We start from the raw sequence: 24,099 nt of genomic DNA, 5'->3' as shown, positions 1-24,099 counted from the left end.
CGGCATTCGATTAATTTCGAAACGAGGCGTCAACGCCACGTCGAAGAAAATTTCCTTTTCCGAAGTAGTACGATAATCTAATGTACCAGAGAAAAAGAATTCAAATAGAAGAAATAGCAGAGAGCGTATCGCACTTATCGTATTTTAATTTGCTCTCTGCAGGAAGACTGTATTTCTCGTTATATTGAGTTTCCACAAATAAGTAAAACAGAGTGAACGTTTTTTTGAAAATATACGATAAATCATTTGAAAAGCAAAAGAATTATAGTTTTATGCATTTTATTTGTAAGATATTTATACTCATTCTATTGTTAAAAACTATGAAAATAGAATTGTTAAGATATCGATACGAAAAGTATAATTATAAGAATTAAAAATAAAAATTGTAAAGATATAAATAACATATAAATCATTTTTGAAAAAAAAGGGGAATAAAGTTTATGTTACACAAATTATATAGTACTATTTTTGGTACTTAATAACTAAATAAATATATGAAAAAATTGTTAATAAAATATCGAAAGCTTCATTTAAATATCAAAGATTAAAGAATCTTTGCCCGTGGATTTGAAAGTATCGATGTTCTTTCTAGAATTGCAGCCATCTCTAACGCACATCGCAGCTGGTACTTCTGCGCGGGCACGTCCTATTCTTCCGCCTTTTTTTTTTTCTTCGTTCTCTCGCCCTTCGCCCTCATCCCTTCGGCGAACGATCACACCACCAGCTAGCAGTGACCGCAGTACGAGAGTCAAAAGGCAATCGATAGTGGGCGGCCGACACTGACAGCGGCTGCCCTTCTTTCATGCATATGCTGATGTCACCCATACATTTCGCGGGGATGTCAGCAGCGGTGGCTATCGTGGTCCATCGGCACACGTCGTGAGATTGAATTTGTTATGTTGATTCGAAAGGAGATCTCCTCGCTTTCTTCGGGCGCGCTAGCCCAAGGATCGATCGCTCGGCCAGAGCTTCGGATAAAGTTTCCCTTCCTCGAGAGGAGTACTCGGGAGAGCCGAGTACACATATCTCGAAAAATACCGTGAGATAGAGGTCGAATTGCAACAGCAGAGATAACAAAGAAACGTTTCGAATGTTGCCATTATTCAATGTTGAGAAAATAATGAGAATCTCGTATCGAAACTGGGAGTAACGAATTATATAAATAGTAGAAGGAACATGACATGAAATATTTTATACTTCTAGAAATATATGTATCAAAAGAATTTTTTTTATATAAAAAATATATAACCAGTAATTTTTTGAACAAATAGAATAATTAATTTGATTCTAATCAGTAATGATGTGTGTGTAATAATAATTGCTTAATAAAATGTCGCGCTTTTAAAGTAAGAAGAAACAGCGATACTCGTGCAAGTAATTATGAAATAGCAACGCACACGAAAGAACGATGACGAACACGGCGGAAGTTGCGCAACGCGTTCGATTTGACGACGAATCGAATGGCAACGTAAAAAGCCGATGGTCGCTTACAATGGGACGACGAAGAAGCATTGTCATTCTTGACTTTCGCGGGCTCCGGAGGACTCCCCGGCAGGACTGTCGCGAAGAACAGGTCCGCGCGGCGCGCGAATACGCGCGGCGAATGGACTCGGCCGTATGAATGTGGCTTTTAATTATGTAGTGAATAGAAGCGCGTCTGCCATACAAGTCACACCGCGAGCCAGAGTTTAATATAACGCTCGTAATAATAGCTTTGTAAACGAATGGGAAAAAAAGGATGGAAGCGCGTCTGGAAAATGACGGGAACGTCTGCCAATGCCGTGCTACCTACTGTAGCTGCCGTGCTGCGTGTCTCTCTCTCTCTCTCTCTCTTGTGCTGCGAAAATGCATAATATAACCCCGCTGCTTCCGCGATGAAAAGCGCTGCTGTTATTTCTGTACTTCCATCCCCGTCAAAGGGCCGATTGCACCGAATGGTTGCATAGCCGCCGCCGCGCAGCTTCCGACATGCGGTGCAACCGCGGCCCTTTGAAGACGGTTAATTATATTTTCTTTCTCTACGTTGCAGTTAGAATTGTGTGGAGTACTTTGGAAGAAGAGCCCTAATCTCCATTAGCTCCGTTTTCCGTGCTCTCGATCAAGTTGCGTCTTTGATTGCGTACGTGCAGAATTTTATATCTCAACAAATGCGAATTAAAAAGCTTGTGACGTAGAAATATGTGATCTAATACAACTCATTTAAATATCTAAAAAAACTTAATAATTGCGATACTATTTGTTAAGCTTATTGTCAGCTTACTCTTCCAAAAATTGCTTTACTGAAATTTTAAAAATACATCCTAAATCAAACTTAAGATTGACAGTCGAAATCAGTGATAAAGTACACAAATGGATTTGAAGTGAGTTGTAACGAGTGGCCGAATCGGAAACGGATCTTTATCTCGTTTTTCTATTTATTCGCTGCGATAGCTTTGATTTTATCGTTCGATAGATAATCATCTGCACCGAACGCTCAAAGAAAACGTTTAACTGACTATGATTGGTTTCGAAAAAATTTAGATAGAAAAACAATTTAGTTCTCGATTAACCAAGTCCAAGATAGACCGAAAACATTGACAAACAAATGCAATGTCACACCCAAAATACGCATATAATATAGATGATTAAAGAAATATTTAGTAGATATAAGTATTGCTTTATTCAACAGAAATACTATTTGCAAAATGTCGATGAATGCACAATGATAATTCATCAATATATACGATAGTGCATCGCAAATAAATTTAAAAAAAGAGAGAGAGGGAGGGGACTCGCCTTAGAACAATTAAATATATTTAATAGTATCCTCTTTCACACACACACATTTTTACTTTCATATATATCTTTGATTGAAATTTCTGTGATCGTAAGATCAAATCTAAGAAGTTTAAAATAAACTGCACTTCTCGTTTCCGCAAGAATAAAAGGCACAATGAATTCCCCCGAGGGGAGATCGAGAGAACGAAGGAGAATGAGGAGGAGTATCGCTGGAATCATCAGGCGTATCGTCTATCATCGGGCAAACGAGCATAGTCGAGGACGACGCCACAGCATCGCACCGAACTAATGTTTCATTAAGAGGAACAGCTGCGCCGTTGTCACTTAATTTATTAAGTAACGCGGTAGCCACTTGTTACGCCGCGAAACGGCTGGGCTCGCATGGTTCCTCACTTTGTGATGCCAAAATATATTGAATACCATCAAGTAAAATTGCTTTGTGAATATAGTATGATCTCACGATTAAAAAAAAAAATTGCAAGTTTAGAGCAATGATTCCGAATTTTTTGATCTTAAAGGGCTTTCAGTCAAATCATCTTTAAAAGCTTCAACCTAATTAAAACTTTTATCAGATCGCGTACGCACAAATTACTAAAATATAATATTTTGCACAATTCTTTGCACGGCATTCTTGATGTTAACATGCGAAGAGGGTATTCACGTACAATACATCGATAATAGAACCTTTTATTACTTAAATCCCTCGAATCAGTAATTCATGCATCATTCTGCATTTTCAATCTATGAATGATGATTAAATTGTAATTTAATCGCCGAAAAATTCAAAGCATAATGCGAAATATAAAGGATCCTTTTAAAAAAACTCGCACAAATCATAAAATATTATAAAAAATATTGTAAAAAAAAGTCTTTTACGATTTCCATCTCATTTCGATTATTACTCAAATGAATGGATCCTGCTTCAATCAAGTCATTTTTTTCGATAGGAATTCAGGATCCATTAATTGTGAAAGTTAATTGACTGCGTGAACCATCGTTACAATCGTAGGAAACGATTCCGTTTGGCTTTCTGATACCTGTCGCTATCGTGTTCCAAGAAGGTAACGCGATAGCACTTGGGACGGTACGCGCCATTGACTACTTGCCTCGAGTCTCACCGCGTGAATGATAACAAAGCGACTTTAATGTAAACAATAGTACGGCGTACGTCGCGCAAAAACATGAACAGCTCGCCGCAGCCATGAAATATTTAACGTATTACAATGTACAATACATATATGCCGAATATATTCTATCACTCGTATTCCAAATTAGTTATTAATGAACGGTCGATATATCGCAGCTTTCCATTACATAAATTATTCCGACAGCATACATATATCCGACGATCCATATGTTACTCCGCGCTCTTGATGCGAAAATAGTAGACGAATTATATTTAAACTGGCAAAAAATGTCAATTTTGCAACGCGAAATATATTCGAAGGTAAGCGTTATTAAAGAAATGCGTGATTATTACTTGTAAATCTGCCAATATTATAACAATTTACGATTCTGTTCTTCTTATCGCTCCGATTCAAACGAATAACGCGCAAATGTCTAAATACTTCAACAAACAACCACCTCGCTTAAAAATCGTAAAAATTCAATGATAACGTAATCGTTAATTAATCATAAACTAGAATCATTTCGAGGAATAACAACATACGATACATCCGATACACGGAGCATATCATGCTATTGCTCACCGGCTTAAACGCTACTAAACAAATAACAGCGCGTAGCGACCTCGCGTACGCAAGTCACGCTATACACAGCAAAAACAGAGTGCCGAATGACGCATGTCAATAAATCAATTGCCGTTACGAAATATTCAATGAAGTAAACGCCGAAAGATTTAATAAAATATTACGGAAAATACGCCGAATATTCTATTTCTCATACCGCGGAATTGATTCCGAGATGATTGGGATTTACTTGAGATAATTCCATTTACCAATAAGTCCATTTGATAGAGAAGACTAATGAAAAAATTGTTATTTTAATTCGAATATGTGCTATGGTTTTATATATGTCATTAATAAAAAGTTTTATTAATCATTAATTTTTCGTCTAATGAAAAAATTATATAATTGATCAATAATTTTAAAGAATTATTAAATCTTATTTATACACATGGTTATAATTCATTTGAAGGATAAAATTGATTTTTATTGTGATTGAAATAAGTAATTACGTAAAATAATAGAAGAATGTTATTTAATAAAATCTTAATATTTCTCTTCAAAATTTTGTTGAATATTACTTTTTTGTTAAATTTTTGCGTTTTAAAAGTGAAACCATCATATTTTAATAAATTAAGAAGTTTTTGTGATTTTATATCGATCCTGATTCGATGAATAAAAAAAAATTAAAATCACAAAAATATAGATATATTTTTTTTTCTATTTAAAAAACGGAATTTTACTCTTAAAAATGTAACAAAACGTTTGGAAAAAAAGTAATAATAAATTTATTTCTGTTTTGCGATTAAAATAAGTTTTATTAATATTTTTTTTAAAAGCTGTCGGAATAATTGATCAATTATTGAAATATTTCTCTTAAGGCTTTGTCGATCGTGCCAATTCCAAAAATTTCAAATAATTTTGATTAACTCTAGTAATATTAACTAAAGCATCGCAGATTAAAAAATTTTAAAAAATCCATTACATCCAATATTAGTGCACAGCGTTTACTTGTACAATATATTTCAAACAGGATCAATGTAAAAAAATACCTTTCTCCCAATATTAAATAAACATCGAACTGTTTAAAAAATCATTATCAAACTGGCGGCGTAAAGTTCGATGAAACAGCAACTCATTGAGAAAGCTCTTTTAACTTTCATTTGTTAATTTAAAAGCTGGATGGCACATAAAAAATATCAGTCTCGGGGAAACTTGACAGACGGAACGCGTCGCGATTAGATCAACCTCGGCTTTAATGCAGAAACGACGCAGATTTTATGCGCGTCTATTACGATTCTCCTTGGTTTCCTGGTCTTCTACCCTGCTACTTCGTAGCGATCCTTAGTACGGGCTACGTGGCGACATAAACTCACCCAAGAGCCGCGAGAGCCGGGAGGAAAGGAAGCTTCCTGGAAACCTTTTGGTGCACGACGACGCACGAGTTTTACAGCCTCGTCGCGCGGTCACAGATGGGAAGGCGCGATATAAAAACTGGGTGCGCGTATTCGTCCCGCAGGAATGCGGTTTACATACGTTCCCCTTATTCACGTTATATTCACGTCTTTCCTCCCCAGCGAACTTACTCCCTGCCTCTCACTCTTCAACCGAGCGCCTTCATCGCCGCCGCTCTCCGGCGCTGCATATATTCGCACATATGTTCCTTTCCGATGATCCGATTTTATACAAAACTTATGTGTAGCGTAAGTCTGACAAATATTTCATTATCCTTTTCGTTTTCATACGACACGATCCAACAATCGTCAGTAGACTGTTGTTATGTGTAGCTATAAATTATAAAGTGTAATTAGCAAAATTTCTTTCGAATTAAGGATTCAAGCTAATTACAAATTTATCGTGAATAACGCGATTTTATTTTATTTGGTAATCAATTTCGGAGTTCTTTAGACTCTATGTTACTATCACTGACTCATGTAGGTTATCGCGAAAACCCTCGGGTTTTAGGTGCCAAGCGTTGAACGAAACAAGCGTTAAGCGTTTTCGGTCACGCTCGCGTGACGTCGCGGATGAAGATATAACCCGGAGTTGGTAAAATGGTAACCCGGTAATGTAGTAACGTAGACCCAGCTGACTTTCGTAAGCGGATCACGCGTCCTGCTGAGTGCTTTACGGCATCACTTTTTTCCCGCGCGCCCACTTCTTCTTCATCTCTTTCGCCGCGCCGCCGCCGTCCTCGCCGCTACCACCTTTTTCCCGAGCCTCACATTCTCCACCTTTTCGTCGGGGATCATTTTTACTTTGTCAGCTTATATTGGACCTTATCTTGAGTCTTTTAAATACGACGCGTAATTCTCTGACATAATTCTGGGCACGTATTATGGAACTGTTCGGAATGGATTATCGATCGGAATTATTCCGTTTTCCTTAGAAAACACAATAGAGATCTAGGAAATAATTGAATAATTCCGATCGGAGTCCATTCCAAAACGTTTCGTAAGTATCTTGTTCTGAATCGTCCAAAATTTGTCCTTACTCTACTCGCAATTTTACGAAAAAATGTAATTAAATTTAAAAGAATTATATCCGTGATATTAAGATCCAAACATAGCACTTTCTAATTTATTAATAATAAGAAAAGTTTTTTTATATTGTAAAATTTATATCGTAGATAACGTAACGTATATAATATAAAACTGACTCAGGGAATGACTTGGAAAAAAAAGAACTACATGATCTTCATTTTTATTACAATCTTAATATGCACGCGACGAGTAAAAACCGACCATTTCCTAACGAAAAAAAAAGAAGAGCAAGAATTGAATACTAATTAATAATTTCTCGTAACCGTTTAACATAGAAACATCCTCAGTAGTATAGTAACCCAGAAATATAGCTCTACAGCAAACTATCATCGGCGAAAGAGCAGTCACGAGAAAGCCGTGCGACGGGCAGAAATACAGGGCAGGGAAGAGACGAGGGGAGAAAAGAGGATAAGGGAACGGGACAGGAACAAAACGAGGAGAACGAGGAGGCAGACGCTCACAGTATGTAGACACGCGCGCACGCGGCCGAAGTGGGTATGCGGCTCTCTGCGGCTTGGATAGGGAACGAGCCGCGCCATAAAACACGGGGAATCCGGGGCTTTATTTTATTTCATTCAATTCTTCACGGGCGACAACCGCCCCGGGAATATGGAATCAAGTTGTTACGTCGCCTTACGAAGGATGACGAGATCGAGGCGGCGGCGGCGGCGGCGGCGTTGGCGGCGTCGGAGAAGGCCGACGCGGTAGTAGATATCGGTAAGTTTCCTCGCCCAGGGGGAAAGAGACGGGGCCGAGCACTCGGGAGACACATTCCGCATAACCAAGTGGCGGGCACGCGCTGCGATAAAGTATCGCCCACTCCCGATACGTATGCGTGCGCGTATTTCGTACGTGTCCCGGGTCCGCCCGAGTTCGACGTTATTGCGTTACGTACGCCGATCCGCGCGACGGCTCCTTTCGTTAAGACGACTCCGAATTTTGCATCGAAACTTCTTTCTAACCACGCATGGTGCACACGTTTCACACTGATCTCCCTTAGTGAGGAGACCGTACGAAACTGAGACTTTGGTCTCCATGGTTACTAAGAGGATATCTCAGCGATTATTACACTGAGAAAAAAATTTGTTGAAAAACTAAAATATTTAGTTCGATACTTGCAAATAATTATTGAGTCGGTTTAATAAATTCTTAGTTAAAAAATTTGAATGAGATTGATATTAATGAACTATATGTACCTTTTTTATGCAAGTAAATAATTATTAAATCGACTCAATGTTTAATTGATCATATTGAACTAAATATATTAGTTTTTTAACCAAATTTTTTTCGCAGCAAATATTTACATAAATATTATATATGACACGATACAAAAACTAACAGTAATTAATAACGAGGACTAAATCCTTAATAAACTTATGTAAAACTCCATTCAAACTAAAGGTTTCGATTTTTCACAACGCCTACATTTTTAATATTTTACACTTGATGTTTAAATGGACGATTTTAGGTCACGTTGTTTACAGAGTTCAATTCCATTACTTTCAACGCAATGGAAAAATTTTCATGACGGATCATAATGCAGCATTAAATGACGCGTTCGAATTTTATCAACGAAGGAAGAGGCGAAAGATTGATCTTTCGTTCTCGCTTTTGCCGCACAAGACGTTTAGAATGACGCATGACGAAGAATCGAACCGTATTTGCATCGAATGACTGAATGTACGCGCGTGAACGTAAACGTCCTTATAGTCAGGCGGGAAAGCTCGGTGAGTTACGTTCACCGTTAATTGTGGATCCATTCTACGATTTTTAGAAACGAACAACTTTCACGCACTTCCCACTGAGAGGTCACGACTGTCTATCAACGGCAAGTGCGTGCAGTCAACGCAAAATTTATGACCTTGCCATCTACGGACCACGGAGCACCACATTTTTCTTCATCGGCGGATGACGATAGCGACGTCGACGATGGTGGAGCGAGCTGATGACCGATAAAATATATGAATCGATAACAAAAACGAACAAACTTGATTCTTCCTCGATAAGTAGTATGAAAGAAATATTTTTGAATTTCATTCTCTTATTCCAAATTCAATATTCTTATTTTACAAATGACAGAAACATATTTTCAAAGAATTCTGAGCTTTTTGATACATAAACCGAGTTTCTTCTCGGAAAGAATTTAAGTGTAACTCTACTTAAAATAGTTATTAATTTCATTAAACACATTGATAATTAAAATTAATATTGAGAAAAAAACAATTCAAAATTTATTCCGATTAATAATATTCTCATATTTTATATACTTAGATACTTTTAAATGATATTGGAATACTAGATAAATTGTATAATAACAATACAGCAATTCTTGCGTCTACATCACATATTATTAACATAATGATATATATTCATCTCTGTATATAATCACAAAAAGAACTTTTTTCAGTTTACGGCACGTGCTCAATATTTGACTGCTTTTGGAGCCGCCGCTTGACAAATTGCATCGTTTGGCTTTCAACCGAGCTTCCCACGCCTCGCATTGTTGTCGAACCACCGTAAAATTGTCTCAAAATCCATTTGAAAGCAGATATCAATGGAAAAAGAAGGTCCACGATAGTTTCATACAAATACGCGAACCGAGAGACATTTATCCGAGTGATGTTCCTTCTCTTAATTTCTTTATTTATCAATTCAATAAAAAACTAAATAACTTTTGTAATATTATATTTCTATACTTGTAGTACCAAATAGTAAAACTAATATATGTTGTCATAAAATCCGCTAACGTCAGAAAATACAGGAAAATACGCAACAAGACGATTGATAAATCATTAAAAATTTACAAAAAAAATATCGCATAATTATTATAAGCCATCAAATAAATCTGACTAGTCTACGATGCGCTGTAAAACCTGTTAGAATTAGTCGGTTAATGTTGACTGTTGGCTAGACTATAAAATCCCATACAGGCAAGAGACTACAAAATAACAAGATCCTACGTAACCGGCAGACGTTGTGATTTCACGGAAGTCAAACGTAGAACATCTTTGCCAGGCGTAGATAGAAATCTTATTGTCGCATCCAGATCGGACCATCTGGTCCGGATCGTCACGCCCAGAGTAACACGGACAAGAGCAGTTTTGAAATATATTAAGGCTCTTGGCACCTCAGTCGAGAACTCTGCATTGACGGTTAGCGATATTCCGTCGTGGACAAAATTAGAAAACTAATAGACGTGAAACCTGACTGATTGACAATGAGATGTTGTCGCGCATGTCATTTTGTTAGTATGCGTTTCATTGTGAAAATATGACTTGTCTCGTATTTGCCAAATTCGTAAAAATGGGCCGCAAGTAAAGTTCTTTTAATTTTATAAATAAAAGCATTTTTCACTCCTTTCAATAGCTATCCGTGTGTTTTTCTGTTTACTATTCTGTCTACAACTATTTACTGACTGTTAGACGAAAAAAGGATAGTCTTTACCCACTTTACAAGTGTTTTAAAGCCATCCGATTAGTCTGTTTTATCCAAATGGTCAATTTTTAATTTGAGTTAAGATTTTCCAAGAGTTATTTCTTTTCCTTCGCGAAATAACTGGTATTTCGGTCATGATGGAAATGGGGGCAATAAATAAGCGCACCGACATAATGGTGATTCGTCGTTTGTCAAGCAGCATCCTATTCGAAAGGACGATTACGCGGTTCGAGATCACGGGGCGTGACCTGCCGGGAGTTTTTCTTAAATGAGACATTTAGTCCCCTCCCCCCTTTCCCTGCGTCGGAGCATAAAATGTGGATGTAACCCTGTACGCCCACAAGCCGACACAGAATTCTTCTATAAAGGATCCCTGCACGCCCATCAATGCCGATCGCTCACCGGCATTGTACTGGATACACGAGCGCGACCGTTGTCCGGCATTGTCCGAATTCGTATATACAGAAGCCGTTCGAGTCTCGTTACGTGTCGCACGCCCATTTTCACCGACAGCGAACGCGTGTCGCCAACAGAATACTGAACGGAGGCGGAAATTTCAGCGCAGCTGCCACCCGCTCATTTCCGAACGTCTTCGCGATTGTCTACTTACGGAACAAAGTGTTTGCACCCACTGTTTTCGCTCGAAATTGCAGAAATTGACGCAACATACTTTTTAAGAATTATTATTAAATTTCAGAATTAATAAAGATATATTTACCATTAATAAGAACATCTAAAGATCTATTGATAAGGTAATTCAAATTACACATCTCGAAACGAATGTATACCTTAATGAATATCTAAGCCATCGACCTCGTCTTTAATCGGATTGCGTGCTCTGAACGCATCATCCGCGGTAGCTATCTGCACCGTCATTGAACCCTCCGATCAATCTGGTCAAACCAGGAGCCGTAGTCGATTGCCTGCTACCGAAGCTAAGATGAATCGGGCGAACTATTAGATACTACGATCCCGACAATCAGCGATCGCTTGGGGCGCATTGGGGGATGCAACGCATCCCTCAATGCGCCCGTGATCCGTCTCACTTTGATTTATTTCGTATAATTTCTTCCTGAAAAATTGTATTTCTCGGAAAAATTGAGATTATTTTATTTTTAATTGTTAGATGTTTAGAAGTAAGAAGGATCACAATGTTACGTAACAATTCACATAATTGTTGATGTTTAAGTAAATAAAATCTTGTATTTCAATCAATTTAATGGCTTTGTCATTTTTCATTTTTGCCTTTCTACTGTATATCCACTTGTCTCATTTACGTCATTTAAATTATCGTCCCAAAATTTGACATATGGCACTTCCGAAAACAAATGGATCGTATAGGGAATTTCCGGAAAGCTGAAACAGACGGCGTTAGAAATCGCGTGAGATCGTTTTTGGTTTGTTGGACCTTCTGGCAAGAAGCTGACGCGTTCCGAGAGAGCATATGATAATGTTTCTTGGACGTGCGCGGGAGAAGGGGATATTTCTCGGATCCTGTGGGAATTTCACGCAAAACGAGGAAGGCAAGAGAGAAAGAGAAAGAAAGGAGGCGAGCTCGTGGGCGTCAGGAAGTGTCGGAGATCAGGAAACACCGGCTTCTACGACAGCAATATCGCATCTGTCCGGTGACATCTAGCAACATGTGCGTTCAGCCGTTACAGCTAGTGTAAGACAGCGTCATGCCCGTCACGTTTTTACATTACAACTACCCAACTTGAGTTTATATCTCAGAAAATTAGTACGTTTATCGAAAGCGAGAAAATAATTTAATTGTTTAATTGTCAAGTTGTATCAATGATAATCTCATGTTTGACTGTATCTTTTATTTAATTTCTCTATCTCTTCGATTCATTTGAGACTTTGTGAAATTCCTTTAAACTTTTATATGTTCATGATAAGTGAAAAAATCAAATTAAAATTTAATGATTGCGTGAATATTTGATGTTAAATTTCTTTGAAAATTACCCAAGAATTTTCAACAAAATAAAGGAAAATGATTAAGCGTTTATTAATTAGTATTGTCTGATCTTTTTTTATTAAATGAGAGAGAACATATAAATTTACTATCGATTAACACCAATTTTTAACATTTGACGTTTAAATTCTCAAGTGTTTTATATTAGAAATGTGATATTTAAAGTTTGAGTTGGAATTCGCGCGTAAAACGAAAATACCACGCGCGTTGTTGCTGCGAGGATCAACCGTAGTCGCGGAACCGTATCTATTTAAGATTTCACAAAAGCGACAGTCCTTGTCCCAAAGTGAACACACCGGCATACCGGCGACACGGTGTTTGGGATCAATAGGCCATTTATTTCTGTGCTCCCTTTTTTTTCAACCGCCTTTTCTTCGCCTCGTGCGCGGCGCGGCAGGGCCTGCACTCATTCGGTTAAGCCTAAAAAAGCACCCGCTCGTTTTCTCGACCGCGAAGATGCATTTATTTTGGAACACGAGGGGTACTCGACCGTTTGTATCGTTCATGCCTCAAATTATCGACTACTTCGATTTAAAGAGGCTGTTTTACGCACATACGTCACATATGTCACGCGAAAGCTTTTAATAATTTCCATTTTTTTATATTATTTTGTTTGCGTATTATTTAACATTTTAGTGCTCCATGAATAAGTTCTAGTTTCACATGCAAAATGTATTTATAGTAATTATACGGCATATAAAAATCAGCCTATACTTTTCTAATATAGTTCTGTTTCAGCCAACAAATTAACTACTGTGTATCTTTATTAAATATAAAGATCTAATAAAAAAATATATAATAAAAAAAATTAATATAATGACCCAATAAAAGTTAAATTATTCAATATCATTTTTTCAGCAATATGAGACTAATAAAATAATTTTATTTTATGTATTTTATTTCGAATCGTTTGCCGTTCATTCGATCGCAGTTTTAAAGACGCGACGGCAATCGCTACTCGAAATTTCGAAATGACAAACCATTCCAGGAAGATGTCGACGTACAGTAGAGTCTCGAATACAAGATTATCTTTTATGGCACCGTTTCCAGACCCTCGAAAAAGTTCTGTGAAGCATAAAGATGAGATCTCGAGGAAGCCCTCTGTTTAACCCGGAGTTAGGTACTCCGGTCATTAAGAGCTACGGAACAAGAATTACGATGCATCGGTAAGTCGCGGCTTCGTCTTCAAATATGATAGTACTCTCGCTGTACGGTTTTACCGAAAGATTATCACGTATAGTATTTACATGAATTTTATCGCCCGAACCTAATTATAGAGTATCGACGCAGCGGATATCGCGAAGGTGCTATACTGTATACGTTGATCGGTCGTCGTTATAGCTAGCTGCTTACTCAGGTAATGAAGACGCTTATTATCATCATTAGGCACCGTAATCGATTGGAAAACTAAAGAGAAAGGTATGCAATATGAAGAATTACTCAAAGAAGAATGATGCTAGTATAGATAATAGTTTCGTCTATATCGATTTAATGAAAATAACATTTTGATAGTAGACTTTGTACCTTCGGATTCGATAAAAATCAACTATTTTTCTGTGTGTGTATATATATATATATATATATATATATATATCTTATTATAATCACAAAAAAAATATAAAAAGAAATTTGCATTTTAACTAAATAAAAGTTAAAAAGTTAACATCGAGAAGAGGTATCCCTAAGATCTTTTTCTTGAAATTTGTCTGTTATAGATTTTTGGACAGACATTGCAATGTACATTAATAAGCTTTACTATCCGCTATCGAACTTCTATATCGATCTTAATCCATCCTAATATTTCTCACAGTTAAACTGCGAAGAATAGTGACGACGAAGAAGTATTCTCAAAAGATTTCAGGAAAATAAAAAGCTCGCGCATCAAGATTAGGAGCGTTCTCGTGTATCCTTCAGTTCGAATCACACAGCGACTCCGTTAGATCCCAAGGGCTCGCTCTTCTTTTATCTCGCCCAAATAAAGCGACAGCTAATCAATAACAAGTTACTCGCTGATACATCGCCACTTTTCGTGCATCAAATACAAAATTCGTCGAGGATATTTATAGCTACTTTTGCGAACTTCGCTATTAATGTTATTATAATGGATCGTAAAGAAAATTATATACTTTTTCACGAAGAATTGAAATTCCTGACTATTAAGCGTGAATATAATACACAACGATTACTTTAACTAATTATTTTCAAGATATTCTCTTCACGTGAATAAAAAATCTGTATTCCTTTATAATTAGAGAAATTACAGGGTTATATTAATAGCTATAATTTAACTCTGAACGACCTCTGCGCTTTTCATTCTGAACCGCGACTCTCTTAAGAAGTCGCCAATGAGAGAGATACCCGACACCAAATTGAGAAACGCGATACGGTGATGCGTGGCGCGCGAAGGTATGCTGGTAGGAAAGTGTGGTAGAAACAATTTCTGATGACACACGGCGACGGGCGGTGGCGGCGGCGGCGGCAGCGGCGCAGTCATACGGGTGCCTAGCTTTCATTTAACTGGAACGAAACTATTCTCACGAGGTCGACAAACCTTTGTCACGATGATGCCTCAGGACCAATTTCAGAGTGCCGCGCGCATGCGGGATTGTCGACGAAAGTGTCGGATTTTTACGGGTCAAAGGGTGCCGTTAGAGCGTAAGCGTGCGGCCGACAGAACGCCTTCGTTCCAATTGAATGCTCATTCGTCTTTAGAGCGAGTGATAAACGCAACGGATAAACGCGATAAACGCGAGATATGCTGCTTTACGATCAAGCCTAGTTATACCCGATGTTATTTCGAATTAACAATGGCTTGAACCCACGCGTATATGTAACGTATGTAAGTATTAAATGAAATGTAAATGATATAAATGTAATGATAATTAGGACATTTTCTTTTCTATAAGTCTACTGTTTCTAAAATAGAGTCTACCAAATAGTTTTGTATAAAACGTCGATCTTATATCGATAATTTTTAAATAATTTTTAATGAGATAAAATATTTTAGAAAATTTTTATCAATATTTTTTCAAATAAAACACTATTTTTTTAATATTATTTCGGTAAAGTTTCGAGATACAATAGTTTATGTATAATCATCCAGTGTAATATAAATTTAACATATAATTATTTTCTTCATCATTTTGTAGCATCATTTTATGTGTACATTTAAATAAATTCAAAATCAATTTTAAATAAAAAAAAGTTATTTATAATTTTAAAATTATACTGAAATTATTTTAAAATATAATTAATAATAATTGTTGATGATAATTTTTTAATAAAAACAGAGGATGTACGTAAGCAATAATCAGGTAGAACGACAGGACATAAGCTTATCAGCATACGAAACCTTCTCGAGAAACGACAGTTTGGGTGGTCCATAATTGGTTAGGTCCGTTTGCATGTTAGTAAGCAGTCGACTTAAGGCCTTTGTCTGCCAATTTAATCCTAAATTGAGTAACCGTTTAATCGCGCAATGTCCGCTAACAACCCATTACTCTCATATGATAATGAGCGATACGCGAAATGAAGTCCAAGAGATCGGTTTGTCAAAGGATCTTATATCAACCATTCTTTTTTTTCAATGCAAAAAAATTTGCTACACACGTCTTTTTGTTAATTAAATTATATGATTTCATAAGCATGGATTTTTTTACTGCAATTTCATAAAATGGAGCAAAATCACATAACTGATGTTAATTATATTTAATTGAGTATAGGATAGTTTATGCTATCATAAAAATAAACGGGATTAAAGACGACACAAAATGTAAAAAATGTAAAATGTAATATTAATTATTGGAAAATAATATTAAAAATTTTTTGTCGATGCTTTTTTTAACATTAAATAATGCAATAACCAATTAATAAAATAAATTTATGTTATATAATAACATATACATTATACAAATTTCTCACAAAATAAGACTTTGATATTTATTAACTATTCTATAAGAATTCTCATAAAAGTATTCTTAAATCTTTCACCGATTTAATTCAGGGTAGAATAAAATCGAACGCAACTTCTCAGCTAAAACAAGCTTCGTTACTCATAATACGTATGTTTGGAATTTCTTCGTTAAGAATTACACAATTGGTGACGTCTTCCGCAAATTTCCGGATGTCGTAACAAGTTACACCTAATGGCTTTGTCACTAATTTCTATAGCAGCTTACGACGTGACATGATGAGCGAGGTCGAAAAATACGCGACTATTCCCTCGAATGAAGGCGGCAACGAGCGCAAAAAGGCACCCGAGGTGCGGAGAACGACGACGTAGTCGGGCATGTTTGACACAGCAGCACAGCGGGTCCACTAACAAGATAATTAAGCCTACTGAGAACGTTCCCCGGCCTGTTTTTTGCTAGTCGCGTGCTGATATCAACCAGTGAGTGAGACACGCTCGGTTTCTTTATGTTCCGTTGCATTCCGTTCCGCTCATTCCTACGGTAGTGCAAGCTACGATACGCAATTAGCTGCTTACACGGGGCGAGCACAAGAATAACCGTCGTTTATCGCGAAACTACATTTAATTTAACTATTGAGAGATATAATCGTTAAAATTAAAGCTTATATGCGAAAAAAACTCAATTTATTAGTCTTATATTATAGCATTGTTTTACATTCTTATAAAAAAAGTTCAAAGTTATTATACAAAATAATTATAATAATTGTAATAATTATTATTGTATCGGTTTACCGCTAGTCATTCTTGATTTTCGATATTCCGGGTTTAGACCGTGGGCATTATAATTTTAGAATCAGTTTTCTTATCGAACACTACAAATAAATAATAAGTTACATGTTGTATCTCTTTGTTGTACAACAGATTTACAGCTTACATTTTATTTATATACATTGCGCGTTACGTTTAATGTTCGTTGAGAAAATTGATTTAAAAAAAATTCTAATTCCTATTCCTAATATCTAATATTCTTCTATTGTATCCAGAGCCTAAGAATGCAACGTGCAAAATTGTAACTTGTGTAACAAAGTGTCGCTACGTATTTTTTTAAAGTCGCGAGAAAATCTAAAGTTCAATGTCGTGCGGACATATCTCAACAAAAATTTTTTTCTTACCCCCGGAGGGAGAATCACCTCGTCCAACTATCGCGACAGTTCAGGAGCGCCTGTGAAACACGGTCTCTTCTCAAAGAAGACGACCGCGGTGTGTCTACCATCGTCGTCATAGTCATAGTCATAGTCATCGTCGTCGTCCTCGTCGTTGTCGTCTAACTTGGCGTAACTTAGACTCGACGCGAGAGCATAACTTTAATTACAGAAGTTGGTTGCATTGTCTAAGAACACGGCCGACGCGCGGCAAGAAAGCTCGCGCAAGCTCGCTCTTTCCCGCCGGCTAAAGTTTTCCGCGCCGAGACGCGGAACTCGGCTGTTTGGAGAAGCACGCTCAGAAAACACAAGGGCGACGTATCTCGGAACACGATACTAATGGCACAGAAAGAGAGAGAGAGAGAGAGAGAGAGAGAGAGAGAGAGAGAGGAAAAGAGAGGGAGAGAAGAGAGCCACGCTTTCTCCAAAAGTTGAAATCGCGCGAGACGTAGATGCCCCCCTATGAAAACTCGACACGAGGTTACGCAGTTGTAGTGATGTCAGTAAAACTTAAAGATACGATATATGTCGTGGAAGATTGTCTCTTGATCTTTAACACCGACATTTGCCTTAGGCAAATTAATCTATATAAAATGTATTACACGCAAGGTTCGATAATTTCCTAAGAGAATGAAAAGGATCTGTTTAAAAGCTGTTGCGAATTTTAGCAAGTAATTTTCAATTGTGTACTTACAGTTAAATATATGTCTTTAAAACGGATTGCCTTGTTTGTATATTACAAAGAATGTTAAGCAAACAGACGATATTGGATTTCTAACAGGCATCAATAAATTTAATTATTTTTTTATTATTGTAATTATTGAAACAATTTTATTTTCATATTTATCTAAATTTATCTAAATTTAGTAGGAAATTGTTAAAATCAAGAAACAATGTAAAATTTTAATTTTTAAACTTTCTTCACTTTATAATAATAACTTGTCTATTATCATATATACGAGTATCATATTGCCACTTATAGATACTATTTTAATTTGCAGAAATATAACGTTTTCATGATATCAATTGTTTTTATTATTAAAACGAATATATAACTTTTATATTACTAAGTCTAATCATTTTATAGGAACCACGTTTCTCATATTTGAGATTCAATTGAAGAATCATTTTACAGCTCTTTTTTTTATTTTACTTTGATCGATAATCCAAGAAGAATCTCGACGCACAAAGAAGACGAATGGTCAGATCAAAAACGAAAGATGAACAAATAGCAAGTAACAGAGAAACAGAAACGACTTTACGATATTTTCGAGATGGTGAAACGAAAGATGGGAAAAAGAATTCGCGCGTTAGAAATTCTTTTGGAAGAAACTTAGTGTCCTTTCCTTGTCTTATGAATCGAGCAAACAAGGAGGCCATAAACATTGTTTCCCAAGTCAAATAATAAACGTGTTGCTTCTGCCGCAATATAGTAGACATTTCACACCGCTCCTCGCGACGCCATGGCGCCTTTGCGGCCCGCTGCGCCATGGTGCAGCGCCGGATTGCATTCTCTCACTACTGCACCTTCGACTTCCGCTCAGGTCTCCTTCGCGACCCGCAGCACGCATGAGTTTACTCGCAAAAATATTTACTAACGGTACGGTAGCGGCTCACAATATATAACTTGCAGAATTCGTACCTCATCGATTTGAAGGCGATAAAGTAATAAATCGGGGAAAGAAAAATATTCCCGCTTTTGAAGGAGACAAAATATTAAGTGAAGATGAAAAATGACAGTAAACGTCACTCTAGTGAACGACAAAAATGATAAAATCGCGAAAAAGACATGTGCACATAGAAAACTGAATTGTTCTACATTCATAAAGCACAAAAAGACACACTGTGAAAAAAATATTTTGCATAATTAATAACGAATGTAATTATCGTAGCGTGTAATGTACTGTGTTAATGGGTCAATGCTTTCCAATCCTTAATGTTCATCGCAATCTAATAAATGTATCAATACTTGGTAGCATTTAATAATTTGCGAGATTAGACCGATGACTTTCGCTTTAGAGTTGATAGATACTATGTCAAGATCGTTCAATATATCACAGATCAATTCAATTATCTTTCATTCGTTACTTTGCGACTAACTCAGCTCCAGTGACCCGCGATGTAAACCTAAAAGTCTCTTTTTCCGTAGCGTTGTACGCGAGTGTACTGAGATATATTACAGCATTGTGGGATTCTGCGGGAAAATACCGTGGTTCCTGGCGCAGGAGGATATGGCAGAGGAGAGGACCCCCTCTAGGAGGATAGGAGAGGAGACGATGCAGAGGGAAGAGAGAAGTAAAGTCTTAACGGCGTTTCGAGGCGGAGCGTGGAGGTGGCGAGGGCGGAGCGAGTGAGGTTCCAGAAGCGTGATGTATCGACGGAATTCCAAAGTAAGAAGTTACGGACTCGGAACCTGAGAGGAAACTCGCGCGCGTCTCCAGACGTTTTCCTCTCTTCTGCTCTTCCTCGCTTCTCCGCGGATGGCTTTTTATCCGACTTACCGCGCGTCTTTAACATTATCGTTTACGTCGAGACTTGACTCATGATATTGTTTATTGTATATAAATTAATTAAAATGGTAATTTTGAAATAAGTTAGTTATTTTAATACTTTAATTTATTAGCGTGTTAAAGATTCAAGTATGCAATAGAGAGAGAGAGAGGGAGAGATTCATTCCATGGATATTTAATTACAAACGTAATATTCTCACATGAAAATAATAATTAAATATCCATGAATTCCATAATTCTGTAACCTTCCGAGAAATCCGATATTTAGATTCCAAAATGTGAAGTTTTAAGTATAAAATACTATCAAGATAAATAGTTGAAATTCTCAGTTTTCTGGAATGTCAGAATCTAAACGTTTCACAGTTCAAAAACTCTCTTTCTCGTATGCGAACGTCATCGCGCGAGGAAAAAATGTGAAGTCACTGGCCCACTCTATCGCGAAGGGCCACAACTGACGTTGAAGTAAACGTTTTCGATCGAATGCGTTCTTTCGGGCTCGGACTCGAGTAATTCGGCGACCGGTCCGGTCGGCGCCGTTTTAGGTCGGCAATGTTTAAGGGCGGTTTTATAGTGTCCGGCGCAGAGGTCAACCTGGCCTCGGATACATCACCCCAGACCCCTTACGTCCCCTTGATGGATCGCGGCTCCCTCGGTCCCGTCGTACGCAGTATTCGACTTCGATTTCTCATCCCCGGCAACGGATTACGCGCCAAATGGATCCATATCCATCGCGGCCGCGAGTAAGCGGCATCGATCATTTTTCCAAAGTGATATATTCAGCATTAACCCTCAGACTATTATAATATCTCGATAACGGAGGCTAACTGAATCAAATTTCGTCCTATAGAAGTAAAAGAGACATTTCTCTCTTTATAATATTCACATATGTATGACAGTTTTTGCGTAGCTTTATGTTACACGTCAAATTATATTATAACTTGGAAATTATATTTTAGGTGTATGTTTAGTGTTTAAAAATTATAAAAATAAAAATAAAAGTATTAATAACGCATATTTATCTCCTTACATTAGAAAATTCACTTAATAAATGCTTTTAATGAGACAGCCTATTCTATATTAAAGATTTACTTGATACGTGAAAAGAATGGTTTTGCTGAAGTATCTAAAAGCTTATTGTTAGTTAGATACAACTCTGTGTGAAATTTTTGAGACTGTCATGATATAAAGAATTTTCAAGCACAATGAGTAACGTTGCAAAAAATTTTGACATTCCAGCAATCAACTTAAGTGTCCTATATAATTATTTTAACAGTCCAGCAAAATTATTTTTAAATATATATGTAACGAAATTTTTAGATACTTCCAGCAATATTTTTCTGTCTGTGTGACGAATTAATTTCGCATCCTCATTTCTCTGCTCGAGATATCGCGTCGCATCACGGGAAACATGCCTAACATCTTAATAAACTTAACATCTCACTTACCCTCTCAGCCGTCGTTGCGTCAAGAACTTTGCTGCTCTGCCAGAAATCCGTAATCAGAGAACTGGAGTAGCTTCGTGCACGTCTCGATGCATCTTCTTCCTATACACATACAAATATTGTATTAGTTAAAGATAAAAAAAATAATATGTGTTCAACTGTTATATAAACACTTCACGAGCAAATATTAATGCAGTATCTGTATAAAGGTTCATATTATCACTTTCAAACGGAGTCGGACGAGATCCGACGATAAAAAAAAAAAAAAACATCCCGATCCAATACTGAGAAACTCCGTTTGAGACGGTTTGCAAGAACCGTGTACTCCGAATACATTGAATAGAAACGGGAGAATCTACGACTTTGATGTGGCACGTTCTCGCTCGCGATCGTGCAACGGTCTCTCTCTCGTCGTCGTCAGACGTTTAATCTTCGAAGATGCAAGCACCGCGTATTTACACAAACGTATCATGGATTCGTTTCGGCCGGCATTTCGTTGTCACCGTACTTTTCGTTTACTCTCGCGGCGAGCCATCGTAATGACATCCTGCGCGGATTACTTTTCGTATTCGTCGTGTTGACGTAGATCACAGATTTACATCGGATTTGCAGAACTCTACTTCTGCACTGCGGGATAAAAGAGGCAAGAGCTAACAAAAATAGTCACAGATTCGACTGTCTGTAGAACTGATCGATATCGCGAGTTTTATGTTCGATGACAATCGCACAAAGAGGAATCGACAAGATTTATCGTAAACGATGTAGAAGCAACCGTTATTTGCATTTACGTTAATTAAACTTAAGGGAGAGATACAACGCGATTAGTATTTCTAAATTTTTCAATCACATTCAACGCTGTCACGTCGCCTTTTGCGCTTTATACACATGAATTATGTGTATTATACGTATCCTTGCATGCTTGCACGCATGCACGCACAAACACATCGGAATATATCAGATGGCATTTCGCTGTACGCTCTGCGACGCGCCCTATTCAGAGCCGCCCTAATAGAAAAATGTCACGGAATGTCGGAAATTGGAAAGCTTATTCATATTTTTTCGATACACGCACGCACGCGCCCGGCAGTGCGTGATATCGCGAATCGCGGCCGTACTTTCATTTCGCATGCCTAACGCGAGGAGCGCAACCCTCCGCCTCCGCCTCATCCCGTCAAGGGATGAGGAAAGGTGGCGAATGCCGCAAGGGTACAGGGGTGATCAGAGGAGTGGAACAGGAGCAACGCGCGGTGCCGGATTGCTCTGGTAAAGGATGATTTTGTGAATGTAGTGAGAAAGAAAGAGAAAAAAAGAGAGAGGGAGAGCAACTCGCGCCATTCATGCGTTTCATTTCTCGAAAGCAACCACCGTATCTGTGTATGTATACAATATATTATATACATACAAATATATATATTTCATAAAATGAGCTTTTTCAATTTCTTCATTCTGCGCTGAGTCGCGATCGAAAAATTGAAAAAGTTCGGAATGATTATCCGACTATGTATGATTGATCGCAAAATGGAATTGCGTCTTAGTGCACGAACACAGATTAAAAATAAATAAGAAATAAATTAGAAATGTTCGCATATACTGTGATATTGATTAATTATTATCGTTTTCGAGAGTCTTCTAATAATTAAACATATTAATGAAGGACTTCGTTATTAATTAAGCCAAACATTTTTTAAGGCGATAATTACTTACATCTAAAAATTTAGTTGGGAAGGAAAAATTAGAAATTATTAATTGATATCAAATATCAAATCTTAATCTTAATCTTTTTAAAACATTATGCTTTCACATTTATAAAATGTATCATGTTTTATTGTAAAAAAAGATTTAAAAATAAAGATATAGAACAAAGAAAAAATTATACACAACGTTTCTTTGTGGTGGAGTTAATTATTTCAAGCAATGGCGAATTCAATTAGTTGGAAAACGACAAAATACGTTAGATGGGAGGACCGACCCTGAGAATCGTGCGTGTCCGCGTTTTCTTTCGGATGTGCGACCTAAAAATAAAAATCGTCCTTTCGGCAGTGCTCATGTCACTTCTGGCAGGACGAAGAACGCGAGGGGACGCGACGCGAGAAACGGCACCAACGGGCGTTGGAAATTAGACACACGTTTCATTTCCTGGAGCGACTGCGATTTCCGTCGTGGCTTCAAATATTGGAAATATCGCGCGGCAGCGTTCAATTTACCGCGCGATCCAATCGGGTTTTATAAGCGCAGAAAAAGCACCCGCAAATATACACGCTGACGTCCGCGGCGACGATGACGACAATGACAACGACGACGACGACGACGACGACAACGACGACGACGACGACGACGACGACGACGACGACGACGACGACGACGACGACGACAACGACGACGACGACGACGTCGACGACGACGACGTCGACGACGACGACGACGACGACGACGACGACGACGACGACGACGACGACGACAACGACGACGACGACGATAACAATGTTGGGTGCTTATCCTCAGGATCTTTCTGTTGAAATAAACGTTATTTTTTTTCTATCCCTTTTCGGAATAGCGATGAGCCGGAAAATTTTTCTCCTTGCCGAATGCTAAATAGTAATCGAACGCGTAGTTATTTCC

At 37.5% G+C, this 24,099-nt stretch overlaps 1 protein-coding gene and 1 long non-coding RNA gene across 3 annotated transcripts in view; one reads left to right on the top strand and one right to left on the bottom strand.

Moving 5' to 3' along the window:
* The window catches only part of LOC105207606, a 97,764-nt gene that overhangs the window by 33,235 nt on the left and 40,430 nt on the right, over positions 1-24,099 (bottom strand). Inside the window, exon 8 of the long non-coding RNA XR_005576364.1 lies at positions 21,484-21,582. This is a non-coding gene — a long non-coding RNA (uncharacterized LOC105207606). The remainder of the gene's footprint in view (positions 1-21,483; positions 21,583-24,099) is intronic.
* Positions 7,156-10,314, top strand: LOC113003350. Of its 2 annotated transcripts, XR_003268402.2 has the most exons (3): positions 7,156-7,723; positions 8,781-9,015; positions 9,414-10,314. XR_003268402.2 is itself a non-coding variant. In XM_039457608.1 (2 exons), the coding sequence occupies exons 1-2, from the start codon at positions 7,504-7,506 to the stop codon at positions 8,864-8,866; spliced, it is 306 nt and encodes a 101-aa protein (XP_039313542.1). In that variant the 5' UTR covers positions 7,156-7,503; the 3' UTR covers positions 8,867-9,404. The 2 variants fall into 2 exon arrangements, 1 of the variants encoding a protein (XP_039313542.1); XM_039457608.1 differs by lacking the exon at positions 9,414-10,314 and having other exon boundaries at positions 8,781-9,404.

The sequence above is a fragment of the Solenopsis invicta genome, chromosome 14, assembly GCF_016802725.1.
Source record: "Solenopsis invicta isolate M01_SB chromosome 14, UNIL_Sinv_3.0, whole genome shotgun sequence".
Classification (NCBI taxonomy): Eukaryota; Metazoa; Arthropoda; class Insecta; order Hymenoptera; family Formicidae; genus Solenopsis; species Solenopsis invicta.
Note: the sequence above shows the minus strand (reverse complement) of the source record. Positions and strands in the feature narration are given on the sequence as shown.